The sequence below is a fragment of the Hippoglossus stenolepis genome, chromosome 13 (assembly GCF_022539355.2).
Source record: "Hippoglossus stenolepis isolate QCI-W04-F060 chromosome 13, HSTE1.2, whole genome shotgun sequence".
Taxonomy (NCBI): domain Eukaryota; kingdom Metazoa; phylum Chordata; class Actinopteri; order Pleuronectiformes; family Pleuronectidae; genus Hippoglossus; species Hippoglossus stenolepis.
The window spans coordinates 19,094,495-19,120,366 of record NC_061495.1 but is presented as its reverse complement, the minus strand read 5'-3'; the positions used below and the strand labels follow the sequence as shown (position 1 = coordinate 19,120,366).

General features: G+C 40.1%; 2 protein-coding genes across 2 annotated transcripts in view; one reads left to right on the top strand and one right to left on the bottom strand.

Annotated features, from left to right (window-relative positions):
- The window catches only part of cerkl (ceramide kinase-like), a 23,678-nt gene extending 19,821 nt beyond the window's left edge, over positions 1 to 3,857 (top strand). The window contains exons 9-13 of the mRNA XM_035174638.2: positions 136 to 201; positions 400 to 534; positions 652 to 748; positions 2,327 to 2,523; positions 2,988 to 3,857. Of these exons, the coding sequence (XP_035030529.2) occupies positions 136 to 201; positions 400 to 534; positions 652 to 748; positions 2,327 to 2,523; positions 2,988 to 3,066 (574 nt within the window). The 3' untranslated portion in view covers positions 3,067 to 3,857. The remainder of the gene's footprint in view (positions 1 to 135; positions 202 to 399; positions 535 to 651; positions 749 to 2,326; positions 2,524 to 2,987) is intronic.
- On the bottom strand, positions 3,740 to 25,872 carry itga4 (integrin alpha 4). Its single transcript, XM_035174637.2, has 30 exons — positions 25,623 to 25,872; positions 25,267 to 25,535; positions 23,583 to 23,795; positions 22,693 to 22,811; positions 22,329 to 22,429; positions 20,749 to 20,881; positions 20,166 to 20,233; positions 19,666 to 19,798; positions 17,743 to 17,828; positions 17,592 to 17,654; positions 17,375 to 17,515; positions 16,755 to 16,863; positions 15,581 to 15,675; positions 15,047 to 15,137; positions 14,911 to 14,956; positions 14,514 to 14,668; positions 14,017 to 14,171; positions 13,770 to 13,922; positions 12,427 to 12,503; positions 11,608 to 11,749; positions 10,316 to 10,417; positions 10,049 to 10,125; positions 9,827 to 9,916; positions 9,364 to 9,451; positions 8,844 to 8,951; positions 7,915 to 8,040; positions 7,473 to 7,598; positions 7,181 to 7,279; positions 6,656 to 6,775; positions 3,740 to 6,321 (listed from the first exon to the last, which is right to left on the bottom strand). The coding sequence occupies exons 3-30, from the start codon at positions 23,780 to 23,782 to the stop codon at positions 6,220 to 6,222; spliced, it is 3,105 nt and encodes a 1,034-aa protein (XP_035030528.1). The 5' UTR covers positions 23,783 to 23,795; positions 25,267 to 25,535; positions 25,623 to 25,872; the 3' UTR covers positions 3,740 to 6,219.

The following is a 25,872-nucleotide window of genomic DNA, read 5'->3' as shown; positions in this document are numbered from 1 at the left end:
CACTAATCTTTTTGCATCATCACTGACAACTCTCAAGTCTGCAACTTTCATTTTCACATCTACAAAATGCAGTTTCTTGCACAGTGGGATTGCAGAAAATACATTTTCTCACATTTCCTTCTTTGTCTCGCTCAGACCGGAGGACTGTCAGCTGTCTTTCCTCCCAGCGAAGAAATCAACCGGGAGTCTGTCTGAACATCGGTAAGAAAAACACATACCCATATGACTAATATGAAGCAATAGAGAGCAGCCAGCTAGCCTAGGATAAAGACTGTAAACTAATTAACATGTTTGTTTAATTGATAGAAAACCTGGAAGTGTTTCCAGTCTCTAGGCTGTAGCTTCATATACATCAGAGAGATATGAGTCGTATCAATCTTGTTTCTAACTGTGTCTCAGAGACAAGGACCAGGATCTGGACCAGGATCCAGAGGAGACCTGGACGACCAATCAGGGCCTGTATCTGAACATCAGCATCATGTCCATCCCCTGTCTGAGTCCACATGCACCTCAAGGACTCGCTCCTAACACCAGGTACGCAGGTGTAGGACTTCACGGTTGTATAAAGTCCCTAATGTTGTGTGCGACCTTGAACGCACCATCCTGCAGGTTGTTTCATCAACGCTCTTCTCCTCTTACTGTTTGTTGCAGTTTGGCCAATGGCAGCGCGATGCTGATCGCAGTGGGAAACACTTCCAGGTCAGAGTTTGTCAAACACCTGAAGAGATACAACAGCTCCAGTGGACAGGTGAGAGGAGCTGTCAATCAAAGAGTGCTCTGAGTGTCCTCCTTCAGGACAAATCGAAACATTTGTTGTTCAGGAAAAAAAACTTGAATTATAAAACAGTCTTAAGTCCATAAGTAATTGAATAAACTCTTGATTGAAATCCTTCTCTAAACTTATAAGAATATAACTTTCAACATTTACAAGTTACAGATTTTCGATGTACAGTTAACCATCATTGAAAATTAATAAAATATTCATAATTAGTTCAAATGTTTATAATTTCTGGTGCCATCTGTCGCAAACTACGACTAATCGTGCACATCCTAAACATGACTTTTATTTTCTACTTTTACTTCTTAAAAACTGAAAACTTCTTCCACCACTTCTCACTCGTGACCTCGTCATCCTCAGGCGGCAAAAATAAACCAACCAACAAACTGGTTAATGAGAAGATTAGCCTGGTTCGGCGTGGCCTGGTTTGGCCTGTGAGACCGCACACTAACCCACTTACTAAATTTACTGACAGTGAGGCGTTCACTGTCCTGCAGAGTAAACAGGCTGTTTACTCACTGACCTACATTCAGACGGACAGCTCAGCATCACTAAGACAAGACGGGGCATCCTAGTGGAGCAGTGTAACCATGACAATCCCAGCTTGAGTCCCACTGTGGACGCTGAATGTCGCCTGAGTCATTCCAGTCAGGTGATGAAAGAGTCAGAAACATCGACCATGCCTTTAACAGCTTGTACACATTTTTATTTTATTTAGTTTCATTTTTTTTCCAAAGTAAAAGCCTTCTTCATCCAAAACTTTATGTCTCCACTGTGGTGGAGGAAGTATTTATTTTACTTAAGTAAAAGTACTTAAACCACCAACGGTTTGTCAACAGAAATTATGAAAGTGTCTTCCTCAAATCAACTTCTCCTGTTGTAAAGATTTACAAAGGTAATAGACAAATGTCAAAAAAACAAGCAACTATAGAAATGTATAAGTAAACACAATTCAAGGTAACTAGGGTGCAAAGAGCAGTACCATGAAATGAAAATTTTGAGTAAAGTTAATACATCACATTTCTACAAGGGCATTGAACCGGTGTTAATGTGTTTGGTTCGAGTCCAACACTGGACTTCAGTGTAAAGCTTCATTTGAGGAAAGAAAAATCGAGGAAAGAAAGCAGACAGACAGATGAGACAGACCGACAGGACAGAGAGACAGGACAGGGAGACAATCTGTCTGTGTTTTGGTCTGTGCTGCCCCCCGTTGGAGCTTAATGGCGTTACAGTGAAGACTTCAGGGCCGTAAACAGTAAGAAACCCAGTCACTGCTGCAGATTATCTTGAAGAAAATTGTACTTTCTTGATTCTTGTTGTTCTTGGTTTGTACCCTCATGGTTGAATGCACTTATTGTAAGTCGCTTTGGATAAAAGCGTCAGCTAAATGAAATGTAACGTAATTATCAAGCTGCCTAACGAAGATTCTAACAAGCTTTTCGGACCTCTGCTGACCTTTGACACACACACACACACCAGCTCTCCATCAATATTCTGTCTGTCTGTCCTGGTCAGTTTGTCTCACTGTCTGATTGTCCCTCTATACAGTTCAGCTTCTCCTTCGTGGAGACGCACGACGTGTCAGCGGTGAGAGTCCGTCCCCGCTCACTCGTTGGCTGGTCGGAAGAGGAGAGCGAGGAGGAGGGCGACTCCAAAACAACACCCATCATCCAATCAGAGGGCACCGCCTTCCCCTGGAATATTGATGGAGAGCTGGTGGAAATCGCTAACGAAGTGCTCATCAGGTATGACGACAGTTATTAAGAAGAAAGATTCCTCACACCATCACGGGAGCGGAGTCGTAAACAAGCACTTAAGTTTCTAGAGAAATCTAAATGAGGTTGTTCTCACCTGGTTGACACAAAAGGCCAGACATTTCGCCCTCTGCTGCTTAAAGTTTCTTCTTTTTAAAATCTGTCTCTTGCAAGTCACTGCAGTACATATTGAAACAAATCTTTACAGAAACACAGTCCCTGTTAAATTTGACATTTCTATCTCATTCACATGATATTGAAAATCACCTTTGTCCTTCACAATCACCTTCACCCTTGTCTAACCTCTGACTGAATGTATGTGTGTGTGTGTGTGTGTGTGTGTGTGTGTGTGTGTGTGTGTGTGTGTGTGTGTGTGGTGTGGTGTGTGTTGTGTGTGTGTGTGTGTGTGTGTGTGTGTGTGTGTGTGTGTGTGTGTGTGTACGTGGTGCGTTCAGGGTCCACCCGCGGCTCATCACGCTGTACGGGGACGAGGTGGATGAGGCCGATACAACCGTCACCTGCAGTTGTATCTGATTCCAGCAGAGCTTTGTTGGCCCAAGACAGATCGCCATAGTAACGGTGACTCAGCAGTGCCCTCTAGGTCGTTGCGTTTTCAACAGCAACGAAAATGTTTGTCCAAGTTGTATTAAAAGTAGCAAAAAGGTGCAAAAAATCTGCATTAATTGATGTTTAATTTTTTGGCCAAAAGATTGACTTTTGCAGCTTTAAATAACAACACATTAACTTATGCGCGGCCATTAACTGTGCTTTATAAGTGTTTAACTTCTTTAACTGATTGAATGGTTAATTTTCAAATGAATGTTTACATTTTTCTATTTGTAATTAGGCTGCCAGCATCGTTCAATTGACCTGAAATTTATTTGTGTTGTATTGTTTTTTTTTACAAGTTTGACTTTTTAATTTATGTCGCTCAGTGTTTGGTTCTACATCAGTGACGTGAAGCTCTGGTGTAATATTTCTTTTTGAAAATGTGAAATGTAAATTAACTGGAGTTGTCGCAGTCATCTGTGAAATAACCAACAATGAATCATAGTTAATAATATCCCATATACATATATATAAGTTAATATCAAACATATTCAGGATAAATAACTTTAAAACTTATTTTTCAATATATAAAAAGCTGTTTTTATTGAGATCATATATTTTTAGAATAATGCCTGTGAACACAGAAAAGGACAAGTTGTTGCTTAAATAGAAAAACTTTTTTTATTTTTAATAGATGTGTTGATAAAAACAGTGAGACTCTCCAGTGCAGAACAACTTGACATAAACAAAAACACAATATTAAAACATTAAAGACATTTCTGTGTGATGTGCTTTTGTACTGAGCAGATAAAGAGAAGGGAGGAAGCACCTGTTTTAACCGTCTGTATTCACAGAGCACAGACAGTTAAAACAAACGTTTTAATACTTTTAATAAGTCAAACATTTGTTAAAAGCCGATTTACAAGTAGTCGTCTAGGATTTAATCCTGTGGCTCAATGTGTTGCTCTGTCACTGGTTCAATTAAGACGTTTTTTACAAACCAGGGTGTAAACCAAGACACCACAGTTTACCTGAACCACCTCTTCTGACATCACCCGCCTCTCTCAGTTCTTTTTTCACTGATGTGTCGTCTGAAGAATATCAGAGCACCTTAAAAATCGCTTAATAAATAAATGTATTATTATCGATCTCCCAGTCATGTGGGCATGTAGAGACACTCAGCAAATAAAGAAGATAAAAACATGTCACTGAAGTCAAACAGCAAAAAGTATTCAAGCTGGACTGGATGTCACTTGATATGTTTCTCGAAGGTTTGCGTAAAGGAAACAGACAATCATTCTCGCTTCAGTCCCAGCCGGCCGTACATTGTTCTCAGGTTTTTTTGGCACAGGATTATTTCCCTGAATTGATCAGTCAGTGGAAAGTTACAACAGTGAAATCAGTCTGACGGCGTTAAGGCTCGTATACACCAGAGACTGGAAGCAGAAATTCACCCCCTGATCCTAACAAGACTTTTTGGGGGGTTTTGTGTTTTCCATTCCGCTAAGAATGTTTTCTCCCATCTTTCATCCTCTGACCTGGAAATAGAGCAGGTTCCTGTCGATGTACACAACCAGCCATATCCTTTATCCTATACATTTTTATAAAGGACCGTTACGCCACTTTAATTTTCATCTTACTGATCATTTGGGGCTTTTATGGAAACATTAAACCATTAATAATAATATTAATAATTTAATATCAACTATATTACATTAGGTAGAATATCTGTGGAAACAGGAACGACAGCTGTTTAACCATAGAATGAAAAATATTGTGTATGTAGAATATAAAACCAAATGTTTTTATTTTTCTATTTTATGTTTTAAGTGCAACTTGGCTCACGAAGGAAAAATGTGATTAGTATTATTAATCCTAAAATATCCTCAGGGTCAAAAAGATGTCAGATGTAACTGTACTTTTACAAATTAGATACAACTATAGATTTTATTCAGATAATTTACAGCTGTTATCGTTGTTTCCTCGTGTCCAATCGGCTCTTTCAGTTTTCCCTGACACCCAGTGCTGTGTATCTCTGGTCATATGAAACGTGAGGAGCCAAGTCAGCCAAATGGAAACCAGCCAGCAACAACTCGCTGTCTGAGCTTCTTACTATTTTCTATTAATAAAGGGGAAAAAAGCCCCAACTGTCAGTAATCATCTCGATGGTCCACTAAGGAGGAAAAAGATGTATTAAGGCCGTCAAGCTCTGTCTCATGATTTTCTGCAGCTCACTTTTGAGCAAAGCTCTATCAAAAGGGGTTAAATAAAAAAACATGTGGTGCAACACAACTTATAAGATTCAGTTCAGCCAACTACTCCCTGAAAGGCCAGCAGTGTAAGGAAGGATCACTGTTGTTCAACGCTACAAATTCTCATCTTCTAAACATGAATTTGCATAAGGAAATCCACTGAATGTGACATTTTAGTTAAGGTGCTGCTGCGACAAGAAACTATAACAAACAAATGCCACAAGTTCTGTTTTTTACTGCCTGTTAAATCTGCAGCCTGAGATCTGAATGGTTTGACTGCATCTACGTGGAGGAGTCCTCAGTTCGACCGGAGCATGTCCTTCCCCTCCGTCCTCTCACTCACTTCTCTTCTCTGTCTCTGTCTAATAAAGGTCTAAAAATATTCAATAGCCGACAATGATGTCCTCTGTCTGGACGACATCATGCGTTGGTCAGCAGTTGAATACAAATACTGTGTAGAAAGTGAGGCCCTTCCAGAGAGTTATGAGCCAATCAGAGGCCACGCTTCAATCCCCTGAGAGTAAAGGAAGTGTCCTTTGGTCCGTTTCCACGTAACTGAGTCAAAATGGAGGCCATCGATGACGGTGTTACACTCACAAGTAACGATCCTGTAACTGGTCCAGTTTTGAATGTTGCAGCTTCACTTCCCTTTTTCAATAATCCTCTATTTAAACAAGTCTTTTTTTTAAAGGCAAAATAATTTAAAGGTCACAGTCAGACGTCAGGAAGCGTTCACGTGAGACGTGTTCGTCATCTGCCTCCATCAGCTGGCTCTGACTTCACACTTCTCACGCAGTCCGGACACATTTCATTGGCTGTTGATGTCCCACAGTCACAATGTGAGCCCCACCCAACAGTCAGAGGTCAAAGGTCACGATAGCTGGGGTTATGAAAAGCTCTCTCTTTCGTTGCTCTTGGGAACGTAGTCCCAGCTGTGTCTCCTGAACTCCTCCTCCTTCTTGTGCAGGTTCCTCTTAAAGAAACCAGCCTGAGAGACACAGAGACGTTCAGTCACAACATGAAGCCACTACTACGACAGCTGTACTGCAATACACTGCAGTTTACTGTAGACATTATACTGCAGTATACTGGAGTCTATAAGTACCACAACATGATATTGTGATATAATTCATAAAAAATTTTTTTTGATAGTTATAATGCAGTATCTGTTGTTGAGTACACAGAAGTGATAAGTCTCATATATCAGCATGGTTGATATTGTCAGTATTATTGTACATGACGATAAGAAAAGTTAAATTGCAGTACACGCCAAACATCTTATGTATATTCACTTAGAAAATAAATCACAAATATATATTTACCTTCCACAGACACCAGATGAGAGCAGCCAGTATCATCAGACCCAAAACTAAACTGACCACGATGATGAAGACCTTCACTGTCGTCGTGGGTTTCTGGGTAAAAAGAGCTTCAACCACCACCTAGAAATGTACAACACACAATATACCAACAATAAATTATTATTAGAATACACAGCAGAGTGTAGTGGGATTACTTTGTTAACATTCAACCACCACAACTGTATATTCATAATAATTTGTGCTAGTATATTGTACTAGAGCAGAGTACTAGTAACTAATGTTACTGTCCCCGGGTAGTGGGTCAGTTTTTGTTGTAGAGTACAGAAATTGAAATTTAGTTCCAGGATGAAACTTTGATGACGATGATGATGATGATGATGATGATGATGATGATGATGATGATGATGATGATGATGATGATGATGATGATGAAGTGCGAACACACAGATGAACTTGTGCTGTTCTGTGCCGTTAAACCTTTGTTTTGATTGATCTGAGGCTGTGATTGGCTGCAGGGTGTCCTACCTGTACTGCAGGTTGTTTCTGGATGAGGATGGTGTGAGGATCTTCTCTGGGAGATGACATCATCGCTGTGCTTTCCAACCTCATGATACCATGACGACCCTGAGACATAACATGTCACAATAAGATAAAACTGTATTGATGCTTTAATTGAGCTTTTGATATCATGTTCCTGTTTGATTGGTGTTCCTCCCTATTCTATTTCAGGGTGTGTGTGTGTGTGTGTGTGTGTGTGTGTGTGTGTGTGTGTGTGTGTGTGTGTGTGTGTGTGTGTGTGTGTGTGTGTGTGTGTTACCGGAGCTTGCAGCAGCACAGCAGGGTTCAGTCTTGTCTCCAGTTGGATTGTGGCATCTCTTCCTGCCTCCAGGTTACCAAGACGACACACCAGTCGCTCACACAGCTCATCACCACGGCCACAAAACTGCACACACACATAGGATGTATCACCATAACGATGGTGCAGATATTATTGCAACATTTTTTCTTGTAAAATATTAATCTAAAATTACTAGAAACTAAATTTATTTTCAGTTCCACCCCTAACTTCCCCTTGCTGCAACAGCATTTAGAGCGCTCTGATTGGCCGTTCCTTCCAGCAATGATTGCTGGAAGGATGACCTTTCATGAACCAGGCAAACACAGCATGATGTAATTCTGAGAATATTCTATGAGGATGTGTGTGTGTGTGTGTGTGTGTGTGTGTGTGTGTGTGTGTGTGTGTGTGTGTGTGTGTGTACCAGTCTGCGGGTGGAGATGGAGGAGAAGAAGAAGATGAGTTGTTTGATGAAAGAAGCTTGAGGAACGTCACAGTCCTCGATGACTGAAACAGTCGTGTCACTGATGGAACACACGCCATGAGACGACTGTAGAGACAGAGAAGTCATACAAACAAATTAATATTACACACACTGTTGTACCACGAATGTTTACTATTATTTCTACTGTACTTATGCAGCTACTTCTACCACCTCTCCTACCATTACTAACACTGCTACTGTGACCAAATCAGCAACCACCATGGCTGCGTGTTTAAGCCAATGTAATATCTCCCCAAATACTTCTGAAACTAAAAGTTCCTGGAAGTATTTTATTTTGGGATTTAGCCGCTGATTCAAATGTTCCCTTTTTTAGTTTTTACCTCTTTTATCGACACAAAGCTTTTGTACAACACTGTTAGTTTCCAGACATTTAACATTTAAAATCTTTGCCTCCTTTTGTTAAGTGTAAAGAAAGACAACATGTTCATAACATAAGAGAGGGGCTGAAAAAAGCATCAATGGTGAAGCCTGACATCTGCTGGTGAAGCAGGTACAGAAACATCCATCTACTGTTGATTCTCACTGTCGGTTGGTCTTAAAAGTTGGTCACTAGATGCTGCTGCAAAAGAAATTCTGATTCTTTGCAGGTGAATTGTAAAATCTCCAGTTTCTCTTTTAGATTTCAGGTCTAAGTTGATCAATTTACTTCTCTGAGTGGAGGCTCTCAAAATAATCATTAAATGAAGATGAAATGGCGGCAAGTGGTGAACACAAACACCAGCATTTGAAATGATTCAGGAACCAATGAGTAACTACACAGATACCCCTAACAGATGTTATACTGTCTGTGATATCTCTGCTTCTTCTACCATTCCTGCTGCTGCTGACGGTTCTGTCACTGCACGTACCTGCCAGTCGATCACCTGCAGCAGTCTGTGTCGGTACGGTGTGAGAATCTTCGGTAATGCAATCTCAACCACGGTATCTATTGACCTGCTGGGTCCAGAGTTTAAAACCTGCAGAAACAGAATAACACATACCAGAAGAGATCAGGAAATATGTTGTTGCCACAGACACTGTGACTTAGCTACAACTTCAGCTTATGTGGTCGATATTTGTTTACATTTTGGCCAAATTAGCAGTAAAAGCAATTATATGACTATATAAATATAATCAAATTATATAAATATTTGCACCGATGAATGTACTATTGTTGACTTAATTTTATACTGAATAAAACTTAAATAAGATATTAAGAAGTCCTGGAGATATGATGAACGTCTTTTTACAAGTAGGTTTATGAACATTTATTAGTGATGGACAGTGGAAATATTTTTATCTTCTAAGTTTAAGTAACAACGAATCTAAAAATATGTGTTTATGTTGAGTTCAGAATTCACTTTTACACACATGACCCCAGAACCATACCTTGTATGTGTAGTTGAAAGTTTCAGCGTAGCAGTCGACTGGAGTCAAGTCTTCATCTCCAAACACAAAAGATGTGGGAGTCACAAAGCTGCAAACAGACAGTTAAACAGAAATGCATTAGAACAGGAGTGCCAGCCTTTCCAGCATGTCCTACAATCTACTTAATAGGTTCTTTTATCAGAGAGCAAATTCTGATTGTTTCTGATTACACAAAAGAAAAGTACTGAATTATTTATGCCAAGTTTGGTGGAGGGCCTGGGGTGAATCCATTCAGTTTTGGTGCTGATCTGGTTTCAGGGTCAGATCCAGGAGTTTGTGAGATAAGGCAACATTTTTGTCAGTTTTTACAGAAATAATGTCTGAGGTAGAACTACTACTACTTTTAGATTTGTGTCTAGTTGCCCCACAATATGAAGATTATTATTTACAGTTCATTTTGTAATAGTAATGTGAGCCGACTCACCCGTGGATGTTGATGTTGACTCCATATTTAAGAGGAAGGAGGAGGCTGAGGGAGTTGTCATGGAGATACTCCGCCCTCTCATAGTTATCACTGAAGAGAAAACGTTCAAAAACAAACGATCAATGATCTTTAACTAATGGATTGAATCATTTTTCTCTGCCTTATTCTAACAAACTAAATGTGACTTAAATAAATAATCGGTATGTGTGAGTGTGTCTGTACCTGCTGGTGTTGACATGGATGTCGATATCACCGGGCGTGCTGTTCTGGTTCACGTCCAACAGGAAGTTGATATTTAGCTACAAGAAACAGGACGTCAGTGACTGAACTCAGAAAAAACAGAGACAAAGGACACAGCAAATATCTTCTGCAGAAACCAAAACTGAAGAACTGGAACAGATTAGCCGTAAATAGCGAGACTATGTTTAAGTGCAGCTTCACACAGAAGTTAGCAGGGCTGTAGGTGCTCTGTGATTGGCTGAGACTAACCTGGCTTTGTGCTGGGAGCAGGAGGCTGGTGACGCTGCAGTCGACCAGCACCATTGTACTGTTGATTTCCTGTGTGACATCACAGCTGACCAGGTTGTCCTGCTGCACACACACATACACACAGGCAGTTATTTCAGGTATTCATTCATTAGTCATTTGTGTTGCTATAAGTTATTATACAAAGATTTAGAAGAAATCAAAGACCGTTTTTGATTAGAATTAGTCAGGTGAGTTTTGATAGGATAGTTAGTCCTGTATCACAAACACTAATTTGCCACATTTCCCCCCCAAATTGAATGCAAATCATCTTTACCGCCCCCTGGTGGCTGGCTACGGTAAAGATCACAAACTCTACATCCTCTGTAATAGCACATGGGACGTGGACCGAACTAAAAAGTCAGAATACACCTTAAACAAATGTTTCTCAAAGATGGTTTGTCTCATCTTAGGTTGATCTCATCCCACTGATGTATGTTCAAGTGTTCATGTTTCAGCTAAGTTTGGTTTTAATGGTTTATTTGATTTGTATGCTAAAACAGGCTGAAATGTCATGATCGACAGCTGAGACTGACTCACGATTGGTCGAGCGCATGTTTCAGCAGGACCTCGATAATGTGGATCACTATCGCACAGACTCCGAAACCAAAAATGGCAGAGTTCGTATCCAAGATATATTAGTGTCATTTTTATGCAATGGAGGGATGTGGGGATGCGTCATCCATCTTTATTTACAGTCTATGGTACAGATTAGAGCAACATAGTAAATTTACAGTTTTAACAATCTGGATGACGAGGGGCTCGCTTAGATAACAAGTCAATGTACAATACTTGAATTCAGTAATTTTATCTGGACACAGGGTCTGGCTTTCCGACCCTGGATTCAAACTACCTTCTCATGCACAAGGGATTCCCAGAAAACAGTTCAGCATTTAATCCAGCATAGTTCTATCTGATTGATATCAACATCTTTGTTTATTGTCCACTCTCCAACAGAGCTCCCTGTCAGAGCTGCATTACCGAACTGCTGATGCTGAACAAATATTTCAAACTGCTGCTGCTTCACATTAAAAAGCATTCAACTGCAGAAACACAACGTGGCTTTTATTGTGAAACATAGACTGGGGCAGAAAATACACTAAAGTATAAAAACAACGTGTTTATCAGTGAATTTCGCAGTGACTGCATTTAAAATAATTTATCATTGGTGGTTATTTATATATATATGTATCAGTGGATGCGTTTTTCATATGTCAGTTTCCTTAAACTGCCCAATCATCACAAGGTAAACTCACGTTCTGCAGAACTTTAATGTAGTGGATGTTGTTTGGGAAATACAGCATCAGTCGTGGCAGGAAGGCGTCGTCTCCAGAGTTCACCATCGAGGTTTTCAACATGATGGTCTGTCCAGAGCCGAGAGCGAAGTACTGCTGCTGACTGAGGACACCCAACATCACTGACGTTACAGTCACAACCAATGAACATGAAGCTGCTCACGACTTACGACAAAAACCAGGGCTGAGATATAGAAACAATTTTAGTATATAGAAGTTTCCATTATAAGAAAAAGTGATGTTTAACAGAAAAAAAGGTTTGTTTCTATATATTTGGTTTTATTTATGTTTTCTCTTTATTTATATTAATAATAAAAAATTACGGTTTTGTCATAAGGGTTTGATAACAACATCTTAGGTCTTAGCCAATTTTTTAAAATGTATATATCAGCCGAGCTCTGGCGATCACATCCCAGGATCAGAGACGTCACTGGTCTGGAATATTTGCAACCAGTCATATGGGAGTGTTTTGAGAGAGCCCAGTAACAGCCTGGTCCAGCTCAGGCCGAGATAAAAGCATCGCTGCAGACTGATGTTCTAAATTAGTCAGCAGCTAAATAGCATCATGTGTTAGCCTGCGTGAGAGAAATAACCTAAACGTTGTGTGTTATTTTCAGAGAAGCTTGCCTTCCGTTATCACAATTTGAGACAAAAGTCATCATAACTATGAATTGTGTGCGACTTCTGTCCTAACTAGGTTAAAAAAAATACAATACAGCTCCTGTTTCCTCTGTGTATTTCATTGTGCTGTGTGTGTTGTGTGCATGGTTATTTTCTTACTGGGGCAGCACTAGTACGGCCGACAGCTGCATGTTGGTCGAACAGTTCACCAGAGAACAGGAACGAGCAAACTGAGTCTGACAGAGAGAAAGACGCAAAGAGTTAATCGATTCAATGTCATCAATAATAATCATCATTCTAATAATAACATTACACACGACTCCTCTGACCCCTGACCTCGGTCTCACAGCTGATTAACAATGTCCTGATGACTCTAGCTGTACATTCCTACACTCATCCTGCTCTGTGTTTGTGAGTCAGTGGGACGTGACATGGACACAGGATGAGTAGACTAATGACGGTTAATGTGCTCCAGCTGTAAACCCATCTGGATTAGCAGGAAGGCCTTATCATTGTGTGTGGAAGAGCGGACTTCATATTGGATGCTTCCTTTCCTTGGAAAAAAAAAGTTCTCTCTGGAAATGAACAGACAGGTTTCACAGTGTTGTCACATTATTCTCAGTTTAAAGGGAGTTGTTCAGGTCGGAGAGCCTCTATGTCCTGTTAGTTAATCGTGGAAATCATCTATAAACAATGATTCAAGAGAATTTTTCATTTTTCTTATACGATTTTTTAGTTGTTACGCTAACCAGGACTGGATGGTGTTAGCACTGGTTAGTAACTGGTTGGTGATGGTGTTCTGGTTGGTGTTAGTACTGGTTAGTACCTGGTTGGTGATAGTGTTCTGGTTGGGGTTAGCACTGCTCAGTTCCTGGTTGGTGATAGTGTTCTGGTTGGTGTTAGTACTGGTTAGTTCCTGGTTGGTGATAGTGTTCTGGTTGGTGTTAGTACTGGTTAGTACCTGGTTGGTTGATAGTGTTCTGGTTGGGGTTAGCACTGCTCAGTTCCTGGTTGGTGATAGTGTTCTGGTTGGTGTTAGTACTGGTTAGTACCTGGTTGGTGATAGTGTTCTGGTTGGGGTTAGCACTGCTCAGTTCCTGGTTGGTGATAGTGTTCTGGTTGGGGTAGCACTGCTCAGTTCCTGGTTGGTGATAGTGTTCTGGTTGGGGTTAGCACTGCTCAGTTCCTGGTTGGTGATAGTGTTCTGGTTGGTGTTAGTACTGGTTAGTACCTGGTTGGTTGATAGTGTTCTGGTTGGGGTTAGCACTGCTCAGTTCCTGGTTGGTGATAGTGTTCTGGTTGGTGTTAGTACTGGTTAGTACCTGGTTGGTGATGGTGTTCTGGTTGGGGTTAGCACTGCTCAGTTCCTGGTTGGTGATAGTGTTCTGGTTGGTGTTAGTACTGGTTAGTACCTGGTTGGTGATGGTGTTCTGGTTGGTGTTAGTACTGGTTAGTACCTGGTTGGTGATGGTGTTCTGGTTGGGGTTAGCACTGGTTATTACCTGGTTGGTGATGGTGTTCTGGTGTCCTGTGCCCTGCTGCAGGATGGGTTTTAACGGAGGGAAGGTTCTGGAGGAGGCTTTGTGGGTGCTTGTTTCTCTGAGACCATAGGAAACTTCGAACTGGACCGGAGTGAAAATGTCCCTCACGTCTTTCTGTAGGAGAAAGAAAAGGTAAACGTTGTCATCAGTCACTCACATGCTTTTAAGCCAATATTGCAGTTAAGTTTTTTGCATGTGTGTGTGTTACCCTTTGGAATGCCACGTGTGTTGTACACGTAAGCTGGCCGTGTCGGGCTTTCACATGACCCCTAGTGCTGTTGGACGACCCGTTACCATGGAAATCGAAACGATGAGGGAAGGATGGTTTATGGAGGAGGTCAGAGGTCAAATTATACTGAAGATCTGAAAAGGGGAGAAGAATAATATGAAGTAGGTAAATCAAATACCCTCCTCTCTAGTGATTATCCGGTCACGCACTTAGCAGATATGTCTAAACACAACAGATGCGCCAAGCTGTGGATTCCTCCACCTGTTGAAGTCGTGTACAGTAAAATATACTCTTTATTTCCAGAATTTGATGGTGTTATTTTTTACCCTTTCTAAACAATACCTAAAATATGACAACACCAGTTGATGGTATTCACTTAGAAATTAGATAAATAACCCATTGTTTTGAATTAATACTAAGAATTGTAGGTCAATTGAGTTCAACCTTCAATATTCAGTCTCACACACTCATTTTACCTATGGCTCCTCTGAAATGTCGGGACCAGACACTGAAGCAGACGGTGACATTGAAGCAGACAGTTGGAGTGTTGTGTTCTCTGCACAGCGCCACCTGCTGGTCAATCTGCTCAGGCAGAGTCAGAGACGCCTTCACCTGAATCACTGGACGGGTCCTACAGCAAAAAGGACACGTTCAGAGAAATGATAATGGCATATTGTGACTGGACGGAAATTCAATCTGTTGAATTTTCTTATACGGATTGAAAACAGTAGATGAATTTATATGATATCAATCTTATTAAAAGCATAAAACATTGATATTCTGCTTCTTCCAAACCAGCTAAAATAAGAACGTGTTCTCCCTGTAAACCTCCATTAAGACATAATTACACTTTTAGGTCTTGTGAGGCCTTACCTGAGAACCACAGCTGCGTCCGAGAGGAATGCACCGACCGCCACATCTGCACAGAGAGAGTTTAACCTGGGTTAATGCAGAGATACAAGGCAAATGTTGGGACACAGGAAGTGATTGTAGTGACAGTGAGGTTTACCCTGGTAGCCATTATCATCGATGTCAATGCCAGAGCTGAGCGACTGGCCGAACATCCTGAGGTCGCGACCCAGGGTGGATCCAGTAATTCTCTGACGATATACACACACAGAGTTGTGGAAATTACAGTGCAAAAGAGTACCTTTACTCAAGTATTTCCATTTCATAGTACTTTATGTTTCTACTCCAATATGTTTCTGAGGGAATTGACTACATGTTTTACTTCACTATGTTCATTTAAAAACTGCATATAAAACATGTAAAGAATTTACAATGTAAAAAAGAAATATATAATTTAACTTGATTACTAAGTGACCGATTATAAAAAATAATTAACAACTATTTTGATCACAGAATAATCATTTAAATATTTTTTCCTGTCAAAAAAGAATAGTTTCAGCTTCTCAGATATGATGATTTATGATTATTCCTCTTCTTGAATTACAGTAAGACCTACAATAAACTATAATATTACCTACTGTTACTGCTATTATTGTCACATACAAATATTCTGTATTGCTGTTAGCGCTTGTACCTGAGATGGAGTTGGTGAGATTCCCTCCTTTCTGCCATTATAGATGTAGACAGCTCCTTTCAGGTCGTCTTCATGTGGGGCACCGATTGCCACATCTACACACACACACACACACACACAAGTTAATATTATTGTCGTCACGACCATGACATCAACCTAACCTTGACCTTTCACCTAAAAGTTGATTTCCTTCCTTCCAGGGGGTCATTAGTTTATGTTACTTTTCAGACTTGAAACTTAGATTAATCACAGTCAATGTTTTTCCACCTTCCTTTATATTTTGTATAATGTTGTAAAAGCACTTGGCCATAACGTTTTACTTTTTGGCTCATGAACAAATAAACAGGATGAAATGTGCTAATTAGTGATCGGTATGACTTTATGGCAAATCCTCCAAATGTAGGCCTAAGGGGGTAAAGTGTGTGCTGCGTCTGCCTTTGGACCTAAAACATCCACATTTCTAAAACAGTTGGAAAATGTTCAGCAGGATGAAAGTGGTCAGAGTATGGGAAAACAGCAGAATGGTCCTTTAATGTTTAACCTGAGTCTTTTGAAGATGTGAAGTCCTGAAAGTAAATGGTTTTTTTTACAAACAGCAAGCTACCGGAACACACACACACACACACACACACACACACACACACACACACACACACACACACACACACACGTCTTTTATCTAACTGTGGCAGATTAGAAGGCAGGTTCAGGGTCCAGTTAAAGAGCAGCAAGAGTTTGTCATTACAGTTTTTAATGAACTTAATAACACACTCCACCCCTCACAGCACACCACACACACACACACACCACAGATGGTGAGGGGTCTGTTTGTGTGTGAGGGTGTTGTGTTCGAGTCATGTCTCTTAATTATCACCAAGTGGCAGCTACCGTTGGTGTTGGGTGGGTTGTGCTCCCTTAAAATACACAACCAGTTTATAGAGCAGGAGAAACAGTCATAGTATCATAGTATATATATTGTATTTATATTTACTTTCAGCAGTAATAGTCGCACAAATAGTGGTAGTAGCAAGAGTAGTATTTACAGCATTGTTAGCAGTATAAACAGTAATGGTATTAGCAGTGGAATTATCAAAAGTCATATTAATATTATTAATTTTAATGGTGTAACCAAAATAAAAGCTGATAGGTCAGGGCATGCAGGTGTGGTTATTACCATGGTAACCATCGTCATCCAGGTCTCCAAGGTCAGCGATGGTCTCTCCAAACCGAGCGGCATAGGCATCACTGCCAGTCAGCTGAAACTCCGCCTCCAACATATTCGCCTAAGAGCAGGTCAGTGATTACGAAATAGTTTAGTGCTGCAGCCGACTGTTTATTATTTTCATTGAGGATAAATAATCATATTATTCTGTCACTTAATCAATTATTTATCTATAAACTCAATTTATTAACATGTGTGACAAAGAAAAGCATCAAATCCTCATTCAGAAGCTGGAACAGGAAAATGTTTTTGGCATTTTTGCTAAAACAATAATTACATTATCAAAAATGTATTATTCTGACAATCAACGAATCAATTAATCAATTGGTGGTTGAAGCCATAGTAAAGGATGTTCATGGTGATGTCCACTAGTGGCAGAAACGGTACAGGTACACTGAGTATTGTACACAAATAGTACAGTATCTTCAAATGGAATGTATATGTGTTTCTGTGTGTGTGTGTGAGTTTGTTTGTGTGTGTGTGTGTGTGTGTGTGTGTGTGTGTGTGTGTGTGTGTGTGTGTGTGTGTGTGTGTGTGTGTGTGTGTGTGTGTGCATGCGTGCGTGTGCTCACCTGCCCCTGGTTTATGTACACATGCACTCGTCCCTCCTCCCTGGCGGCCCCAGTTGCCAAGGGAGCGCCGACCAATAGATCTGACAAACCATCAGCGTTCAGATCCACCGCACACAAACTGGAGCCAAAGTATGATCCCAGCTACACACACAAAGACACACAAGGTAAGTACAAAGTCATCTGCTGTTTGAATGGTGGATGCTAAGTGGCTACTTACCTCTTTTCCAGACACGTTAGAGATGACCCGCAGCAAACTGTTGTCTACGGTGAGGATGAAGACCTGCAACCCAACAACACACACACACACACTAGTAAAAACAGACTTAGCGTACAGTCAGTAAACAGATGTGCAGGTAAACAGCTCCTACCTTTCCTCTCTGGTTATATTGCGGAGCTCCACCCACCACCTCCAGTGTAGCAGGACTCAGGAAGTGACCAGCTCCAACAGCGTAACCTGCAGAACACAGTGTCCAAATTTAGACTTCATCAGTGGTGGAAAGTAACTAAGTACTCAAGTACTGACATTTCAAAGTACTTTATTTGATTATTACCTTTCTATGATGCTTTCTACTTCGAATCCACTACAGTTCAGATTGCTTGGGACTTGAATTCTTTGACACTAACACATTACTAGTTACTTTTCAGATTAAGAGTTTACATATAAAATGCCCCCATTGAGAAAGATTAAAACTGTATTTTTTCTGTATTATTGACTTGTGTTGTGTGGGTAACTGGGTGCTTGGTTAACGTTTTGGTTTAATGTGTAGTTGTTATTGTTATGACTGAGGTAAGTTGCCAGGAAATGAATGGAGGTATGTGCAATGTGGGTGTGTGTGTGTCTGTAGGTATCAGAGAAAGTCACACTATTCTGAGACTGATTGCAGTGTTTCTATATCAGCAGTTATAACTAAGTACAAACAGTACATCACACCTCTCCGCTCAGCTTCCTGTTCATCAACCTGCCTCTTTACATCAGGTTTTGAGGGTCTGTGCACAATTTCAGTTCAATTTAAAACCTATTAAGACCTTTTAATAACACATACAATTAAATTTGCTATCCCCTTTAAAATACAATGAAAACCAGAAGAGATAACAAAGTCTCTAATAATTCATTATTTTCAAATTGTTTTTAAGTGCTTCTCAGGGGTATATTTCAATAATTCCTACGATATAATTGATTAAATGAACGTGAGCTGGACCTGTATACGCAGCAGAGTATGGATAGATGGATTAACATATTAAAATGATTAAATTATTTAATTAAATTAAAATTTCACCATTTGCTCATGACACATTGACTGTTCTAGCTCCACATCATCCAAGCAAAAAAAAAAAAAGAACTCGTTAAGCTTCAGCGACATTAATCCCTGAGATGTTTTTCAATATGAGGCTGCAATAATCATGGGGAGCGGAGCCGTATGCGATCGCAGTAATTAAAGTCATGCTGGCAGAGTGCAAATGGTTTTTCACAGCACAGCGTGTCAGAGTAAAAGACATTTACATTGATGAGATCTACATTTAAGCAGCTTACTGCGGCTATGTCCTCTTTACTATTCATCCCTGTGGAAAACAAATGGTGCTGAATATAACAATACTTGTTAATCGAGCACAACACTATTTGATCACAAAGGCAAACACATTCACTTAAGTGATTTTAACGTGAAGCATAACCAGAAGTTTGGTTTGCATTTGCTGTCACTTTCTGACATGACGGAGAAGCCAAAGCATCTTGATCGACCCCTGGTGGCTGGCTGCAGTATAGGTCATAAAAGCTTTCTTCTCCATGTTAGCAGATTGGACATGGACCAAACTAAAGAGTCCTAAAACTAAAAAGATAACTGATAATGCCTCCTCGTTGATTTTAATTAAGCCCCTGGGCTACAGCATAACAGCAAACTGGAAATAAACAACAGTCCCTGCCACAGTTTATGCTTCTGCATGAACTGAAAAAAAACGTTGGGCTTAATAGAAGAGGCAGAAAAATCCTAAACGCATCCTTCAGTAAAATCCGATTTTATAACTTTATCAATGACTCACCAGAGAGAATTAGTGGTAAGTGACTCTTGTGCATGCGTTGGTCACTATGAGTCTTGAACGCAAAATAAGTTCTAAAAAATGCCAATGATGCAGAATATGAGATGAGATTCTTTGATAGCACTAAACTTTTCTAATCATCGTTGATTTCCAATTGTAGTATTTCTTCCTCTTGTGCACCAAGTGACAAATATCATGTCACACAGATACAGTGGTACAGTAAATCAATAGTATATAGTAGGAGATGTGTCATCTACCCAGGTAGCTTCCGAAGCTGACTGTTCCAGCTTCATCATCGAGGTACACTGACATCCCTCGACTGGACGTGTTGAAGACCAGAACTGAACCCGTCCAATAAGACGTCCCTGGAGCCCCCATGATGATCAGATCCTGAGCGACAGAGACAGATTTCAGAGTTCTGTGATGTAAAGTACCACATAGTTCTATTTAAGCTCTATTATCTAAAAAATCTTTCTATGTGACACATCTGTAAACATCACACTCTCATAGTCTCTGTTAGATTTGTTGCTAAATTGAAGTAGTGAGTCATTTTAACACACAGAAAACTGTCAGGTCTTGTTCTCTTTTCTAAAATGGACAATTCATTTCTACATGTCAAGAGCATTAAGGGGAACAAGGACTCCAGCTTTTAAAAAACTTCTTGTACATGACAGTGACGGACCATCTTCAGTCTGCTGGTGGAAACAGTGAAGACAAACAGGATTTTAAAATAACGTGTTGACTGTGTGTTGCTGACCTCTGTCAGGAAATTCGAGATACCAGCCTGACATGACCCGTAATCCTCCCCGAACTTCCTCTGGTGGTCTGCAACAGACAGAGACGCAGGCAAACAGACATGTTGGGAGGTGAAGGTTAACAAACATATATGAAGATAAAAAACGAACGATTTCCTCCTGCAGCTGAACAAATGCTGCTTTGTTCGCACACACAGGAAAGCAGTAAGTACAAGAAATTATGCCAAAATTTAAAACGTGAGAATGTCGTCACTTTCAACAAAATGGCTTTGCAGTGGGTAGAGACCCAAAACAGAGGTAAGACTAATAGAGAATTTCCCTGGTAGATTAGAATGGAAGAAAACTGTAATTTATCATCTCTCCTGTAGTATGATGTACAAGGAAATATGTGACATGACATATAAATCTGTCTTGTGTTAACAATAATAACAATAATATATGTAGGCCATGTACCAAGCCTTTCAAAAACTAATATATGCGTTAAATTCCCCAAAATATTCTGAAATTGGGAGAACCACAACCACATCCTTTCAGAAATCATCTGGAAACAACCGAACAAGCCAGTAACACTTGACGTGTGTGTACCTCTGTAGCAGGGGATCATGGGCTGACCATGTCTCAGGTCGCTGCCATAGCGATAACACACTCCGTTTGGCAGCTTGTTGTTCTGACTGTCCTTCTTTGAGTAGAAGACGTTCTTCCAGCGGTGACCACACGCCTAAACACACACATACACACACACAGGATGTGACACACAAACAGCATGTGACATGGGCTCATTAGTGTCAGTAACACAATCACAAGTTAGCAGAAGTGTTGTTATTCCCATGACACTGTGACAGAATCTGTGAACATCACCAGGCCTGTTGTGTGTTTATTTTAGTCCTGCAGTAAAATCTTTCACTCTGAGATGATTTGTGAGAAAACAGTTGACGCTGTAATAAAAGTGTTTGCGCAGTCACTAAGTTAAAAGTTCCTTTCAGTCATGGAAGTCTTTAACATCGCCTTGGAGGCATCAGCAGCAAAAAGGCTCAAAAGAGGATGACAGTGTTATAAATCTGCAATGTATTAATAGGAAGGAGGAGCAGTTCTTGGTTCTCTCACAGGCTGTTACACTGATATATTTACAAAATTCCTCTTCGGGTCCTGTGAAAGGGGCTATATAAATGCAAGGCATTATTATTGTTATTATGACTCATTCTGATACAGCAAATATTTTGCATCGTTTTCCATTTTTCATACCAAAGTATAACCATTTTTGGACTGATTTGTGGAAACAGCGTCCAAGCCTCAGGCCTCCGGTGTCTCCCTTTGCAGTGGTTTACTGTCATGTTACTTTCAGTGTTACTAACATTGTGTTCTCCTCAGTGAAACACGTCAGGAGCCTGTAGGGGCCACACATGTTGATGCAAGATGTTGTTTTCCCTTATTTAACAAGGATACATAGTGTTGGTAATAGACTGTTAGCGGTTAAAACAGTTCCAATCACTGCTCCTGATTCATACATAAGAATGTACACAAAAATGCAAAGTTAAATCCCCTAAAATTCAATCAGCCTCATCAAAGTACAAACATTAAATAGCCTTTATTAATTAGTAACTTTTGTGCCTTTCTAATTGAATGATCAGTACATGTTTGTCAAGTTTTTAATCACGTGGCCTCTCTGATGAAGGATTTTTAACTTCTGCCCCTTGATAAAACTATGTGCTTTGTCATATTTAGGATTTTAGAGACTAAATAACTAAATAATTAGTTTCTATCACAGCAGATTAAACTAAAACTGATGGCAACTTTGACCAAATCACTGAACAAGTCAAGATAAACTGGTGATATATTGTAATTATTTAATATAAATTAATAATAACTTCTACTTGATATTAATAGAGAAATTTATGACATAGTTCTTAAGAAGGAGATGAAAGATAAACATTTACTGTCTTTCTGTGTATTAACCTTGTGGTGCTGAAGCCTTCAAACGGTGGTGATGAGATTCAGTTAATGACAGTTCATTGTCATTCAAGGAGGTGTGTGTGTGTGTGTGTGTGTGTGTGTGTGTGTGTGTGTGTGTGTGTGTGTGTGTGTGTGTGTGTGTGTGTGTGTGTGTGTGTGTGTGTGTGTGTGTGTGTGTGTGTGTGTGTGTGAGAGGCAGAAGGTGTGTGAGTTACCAGGATGTGTCCTCCATTGTCTCCGGGTTGTCTGGACAGACTGACTCCCAGCCACTGGTGATCACTTTCTGCTTCACACGTCTTCCCACATTTCGACACATCTGCACACACGAGTTAAAGAGCGCATGTTAAACCTCAACAAGTTGAAAAAACATAATGGAATATGACTGATTACTGTTTGTTTCATGGATTCATTTTAATTTCAGATGCGATGATAAGTCTACCACTGAAAGGCAGCAATCATGTTAGAGGTGTTTTGGCTCCATTCAAATTAATGATGGTGCAGAACTTAAGTCGGTGTGAATGGAGCCATAGTCTTTTAAATGCAAGTTAAAAGGTTTTAACAACTTAGACAGAAACACACCGGCATGCATGTGTTGGCAGTGCTGCGTCTCTGCAGTGATGTTGCAGCGGAAAATGGCTCCTGGAGATTGAACCGTCGGATTGGAGGATGAGTTTGCTACTGGAGCTCCAACCACTAACCTGAGAGAGAGAGAGAAAGAGAGAAAGAGAGAAAGAGAGAGAGAGAGAGTTACACTGTGTCTGTTCAGTGTCTAAATGGCATCTGTGTGTGAAGCATCAAAGAGCTTCTGTCACTGAAAAGAACTGGGTAATTAGCATGCACACACACACACACACACACACACACACACACACACACACACACACACACACACACACACACACAATGACGCGTCCTTAGATAATTAAATTAAGATTTATAGTTCCCTACAGCTCTATGAGGGCAGGAGTCATTCATTTAGATGGTCATAGTTCAAGACTGAGGAGATTCATCATCCATATCATGAAAACCCATAATGCTTTGAAATGTAGTTTAGCCATGTGTGTGTTATTTTCTAAGATGGCGACAGGAGCAGTAATTGGTCATTTCCATCGCTGAGGTCATCATGCCCAGACTTCCAGATGTTTAATAAAACATAACCCCACACATATTCATTCAAGTTGAAAAAAGCAACATGGCTGTTTAACTTTATGGAAAACCATCACCTGCCAACGAATCAACAGAAGATCAATAGCAGATCAAAAAAGGATAAATAGTAGATCGATAGATGATCATGATACAATACAAGATCAATAGAGGATGAACAGCAGAATAAGTGTAAATCGATATAGGGAAAACCATGTACAATAAAAGATCCGTAGCAGAACACCAAAGGATCTATAGTAGATCAATAGAAGATCAATAGAGCATCGATCACAGATCAATATCAGATGAAAAGCATAGAAACTGACCATTTGTGAGTTTTGTGGCGATGCAGCAGGACTGAGTATCCAAACATGGAGGAGGAGGGACCACTGAACTCCAAACTGTGCTCCTGATCCAGACTGTATCCTGCAGCAGGACAGACCAGCACCAGGAACTGGACCAGGACCTGAACCAGGACCAGGAACAGGCTGCAGCGCGCACACACACCGACAGCGGAGGGATACATGATGGAGGACAAACTGCAGGGACACCAGACAGACACCAATTAGAAATTTACATTCATACAACAATCATTTCCATCTCTACAAACTCATGTTGTTCAAACCCACCTAACTTTATATAAACCTCCAGTGGAGATCTTACAGTTTACAAATACACACAACCAGGACGGATTTGGGGTCAGGTGGAATTTACAAAATATCTAGAATGTTATTTGTATGAGTATAAATACTCTATAAAGTATTTCATTCAGTGTAAAAGAGCAGAAACAAGACAAGGCAGTTTTATACAAATGAAACAATTTGTAAATTAGTATAGGACTCATAGATTAAAACCGTTGGACACAGAGTTATTGACATTTATTTCAACAGTTATACGTAAAGACTGATGTTATCTGTATCTTACCTGTATTTGAACATGCTGTTAGCAGCCAGTTAGCTTAACAAACAGCGAGCATGTCTCAGTCCAAACACAATACTTCTTAAGTGCTAAATTATTAACTGTTAGTTTTATTAATGTATTGTTATGAAATTTGTTTGAGGTTTCTGCTCAGTTAAATTTTCTCTGAACTATTTTTAGAATCACTTTGGGCTTGAAAGGTAATACAAAGTGAGTTATGGTTGTTATCATCACGAGAGTGAAAGAGTTCAAAGATAAAGGTTTAGCAAAAGATCGACATGGTCTCTTTAAACTACTTTATTTAAATTAGTGAAACTAACATTTTAACATTTAACCAAACTAATATCAAGCACATTATTCAAAAATCAAAAAATGGAATCCTAACTTGTAGACTAATTCATCTACAGGCTGAGCCACACTTACAAATATCTTAAACTTCCAACATTGCTTTTCATTACAAACTAATTTTGTTTAGTCTATGTAACATGGTTAACGGTGGAAAATTGCACGTTTAAAGCAGTAAGTAGGATGATGATGAAGCCACAGAAGGAACATGTAGAATCACTGTGAAGACGCTGTAGATCTCGGGAATCTTGGGACTAACTCCACTGCGTCAAAATAAGGTTCCCTCACGCTCACAATGAGTTAACTCAATGTTTTGTCTTGTTTGACTAAAAGTTTAAAAGAATAACCAACTATTCAACTCACAAAAAATATATGACAAATACTATTTTTGCTTAAAAATATACTTTAACTGACGTGAAATCAGACAGTTTCAGCTAGAGGGGCCCACTGACAGCATCAAATCTTTCCAGGGCCCCCTTGCTTTTAGCTACGGCCCTGTTTTAAAAAAAAGATCATTACAGCATTTTAACTAGTGAAAGTCTGATGACATGAAGTAAAGTGTTTATGATGAAATACGATTTATTTGAAATAATCAATAAATGGTTCTGTCTCGAAGTTACACTGACGATCTAACTTTAAAAATAACTTTTACGAAAGGGTGAAGAGGAGTATATATAATATTTGTAGTGTTTCTATGACTGAAAACTTTTCATCCACAAACTTGGACAAACAGGGAGTTGACGGTACCGTTCACAGCGCAGATATCCCGGGTCAAACGGTGGATCCGGATCGGTACCGAGCAGATGTGGAGTCAGCACCGGGCCGACATGACGGAGAGAGCGGAGGTTTGTCTCAGAAGTGTCCGGTGACTCCTCTCCTCTCCCGGCGAGTTAAAACCTCCTGTTGATCCTCGCGCCGTTAACCTTCCACACGCGCGTGGAGCTCCGGTTTATCTTCCAGCACGAGTCCCGCGACGCACGAGGATCCGGTGACCGACACACAGAGAAGTGATGAAACTAAAAGTGACAAATTAAATTAAATATAAAACACTGAGGAGAAAAGTGAGAGAAACTGAACTTCAGGATGAAGTCAATGAAACTCACAAGAGAGCGCGCGGAGATCCTCCCTCCCTGTGACTGTGTGTGTGTGTGTGTGTGTGTGTGTGTGTGTGTGCGTGCGTGCGTGTGTCATGGACCTTAGGGGACATCTAAACCAGTTAATTGTGGTCAGTGTTTCCGGTAACTTTTGTTTCAGTGGTTTACTGAAACAAAAGTTAGGCTTGAGAAAACCTTATGCAAAACCAACAAACCCCATAAGTCTGCAGGAAATGAGTGTGTGTGTAATGTCCCCAGA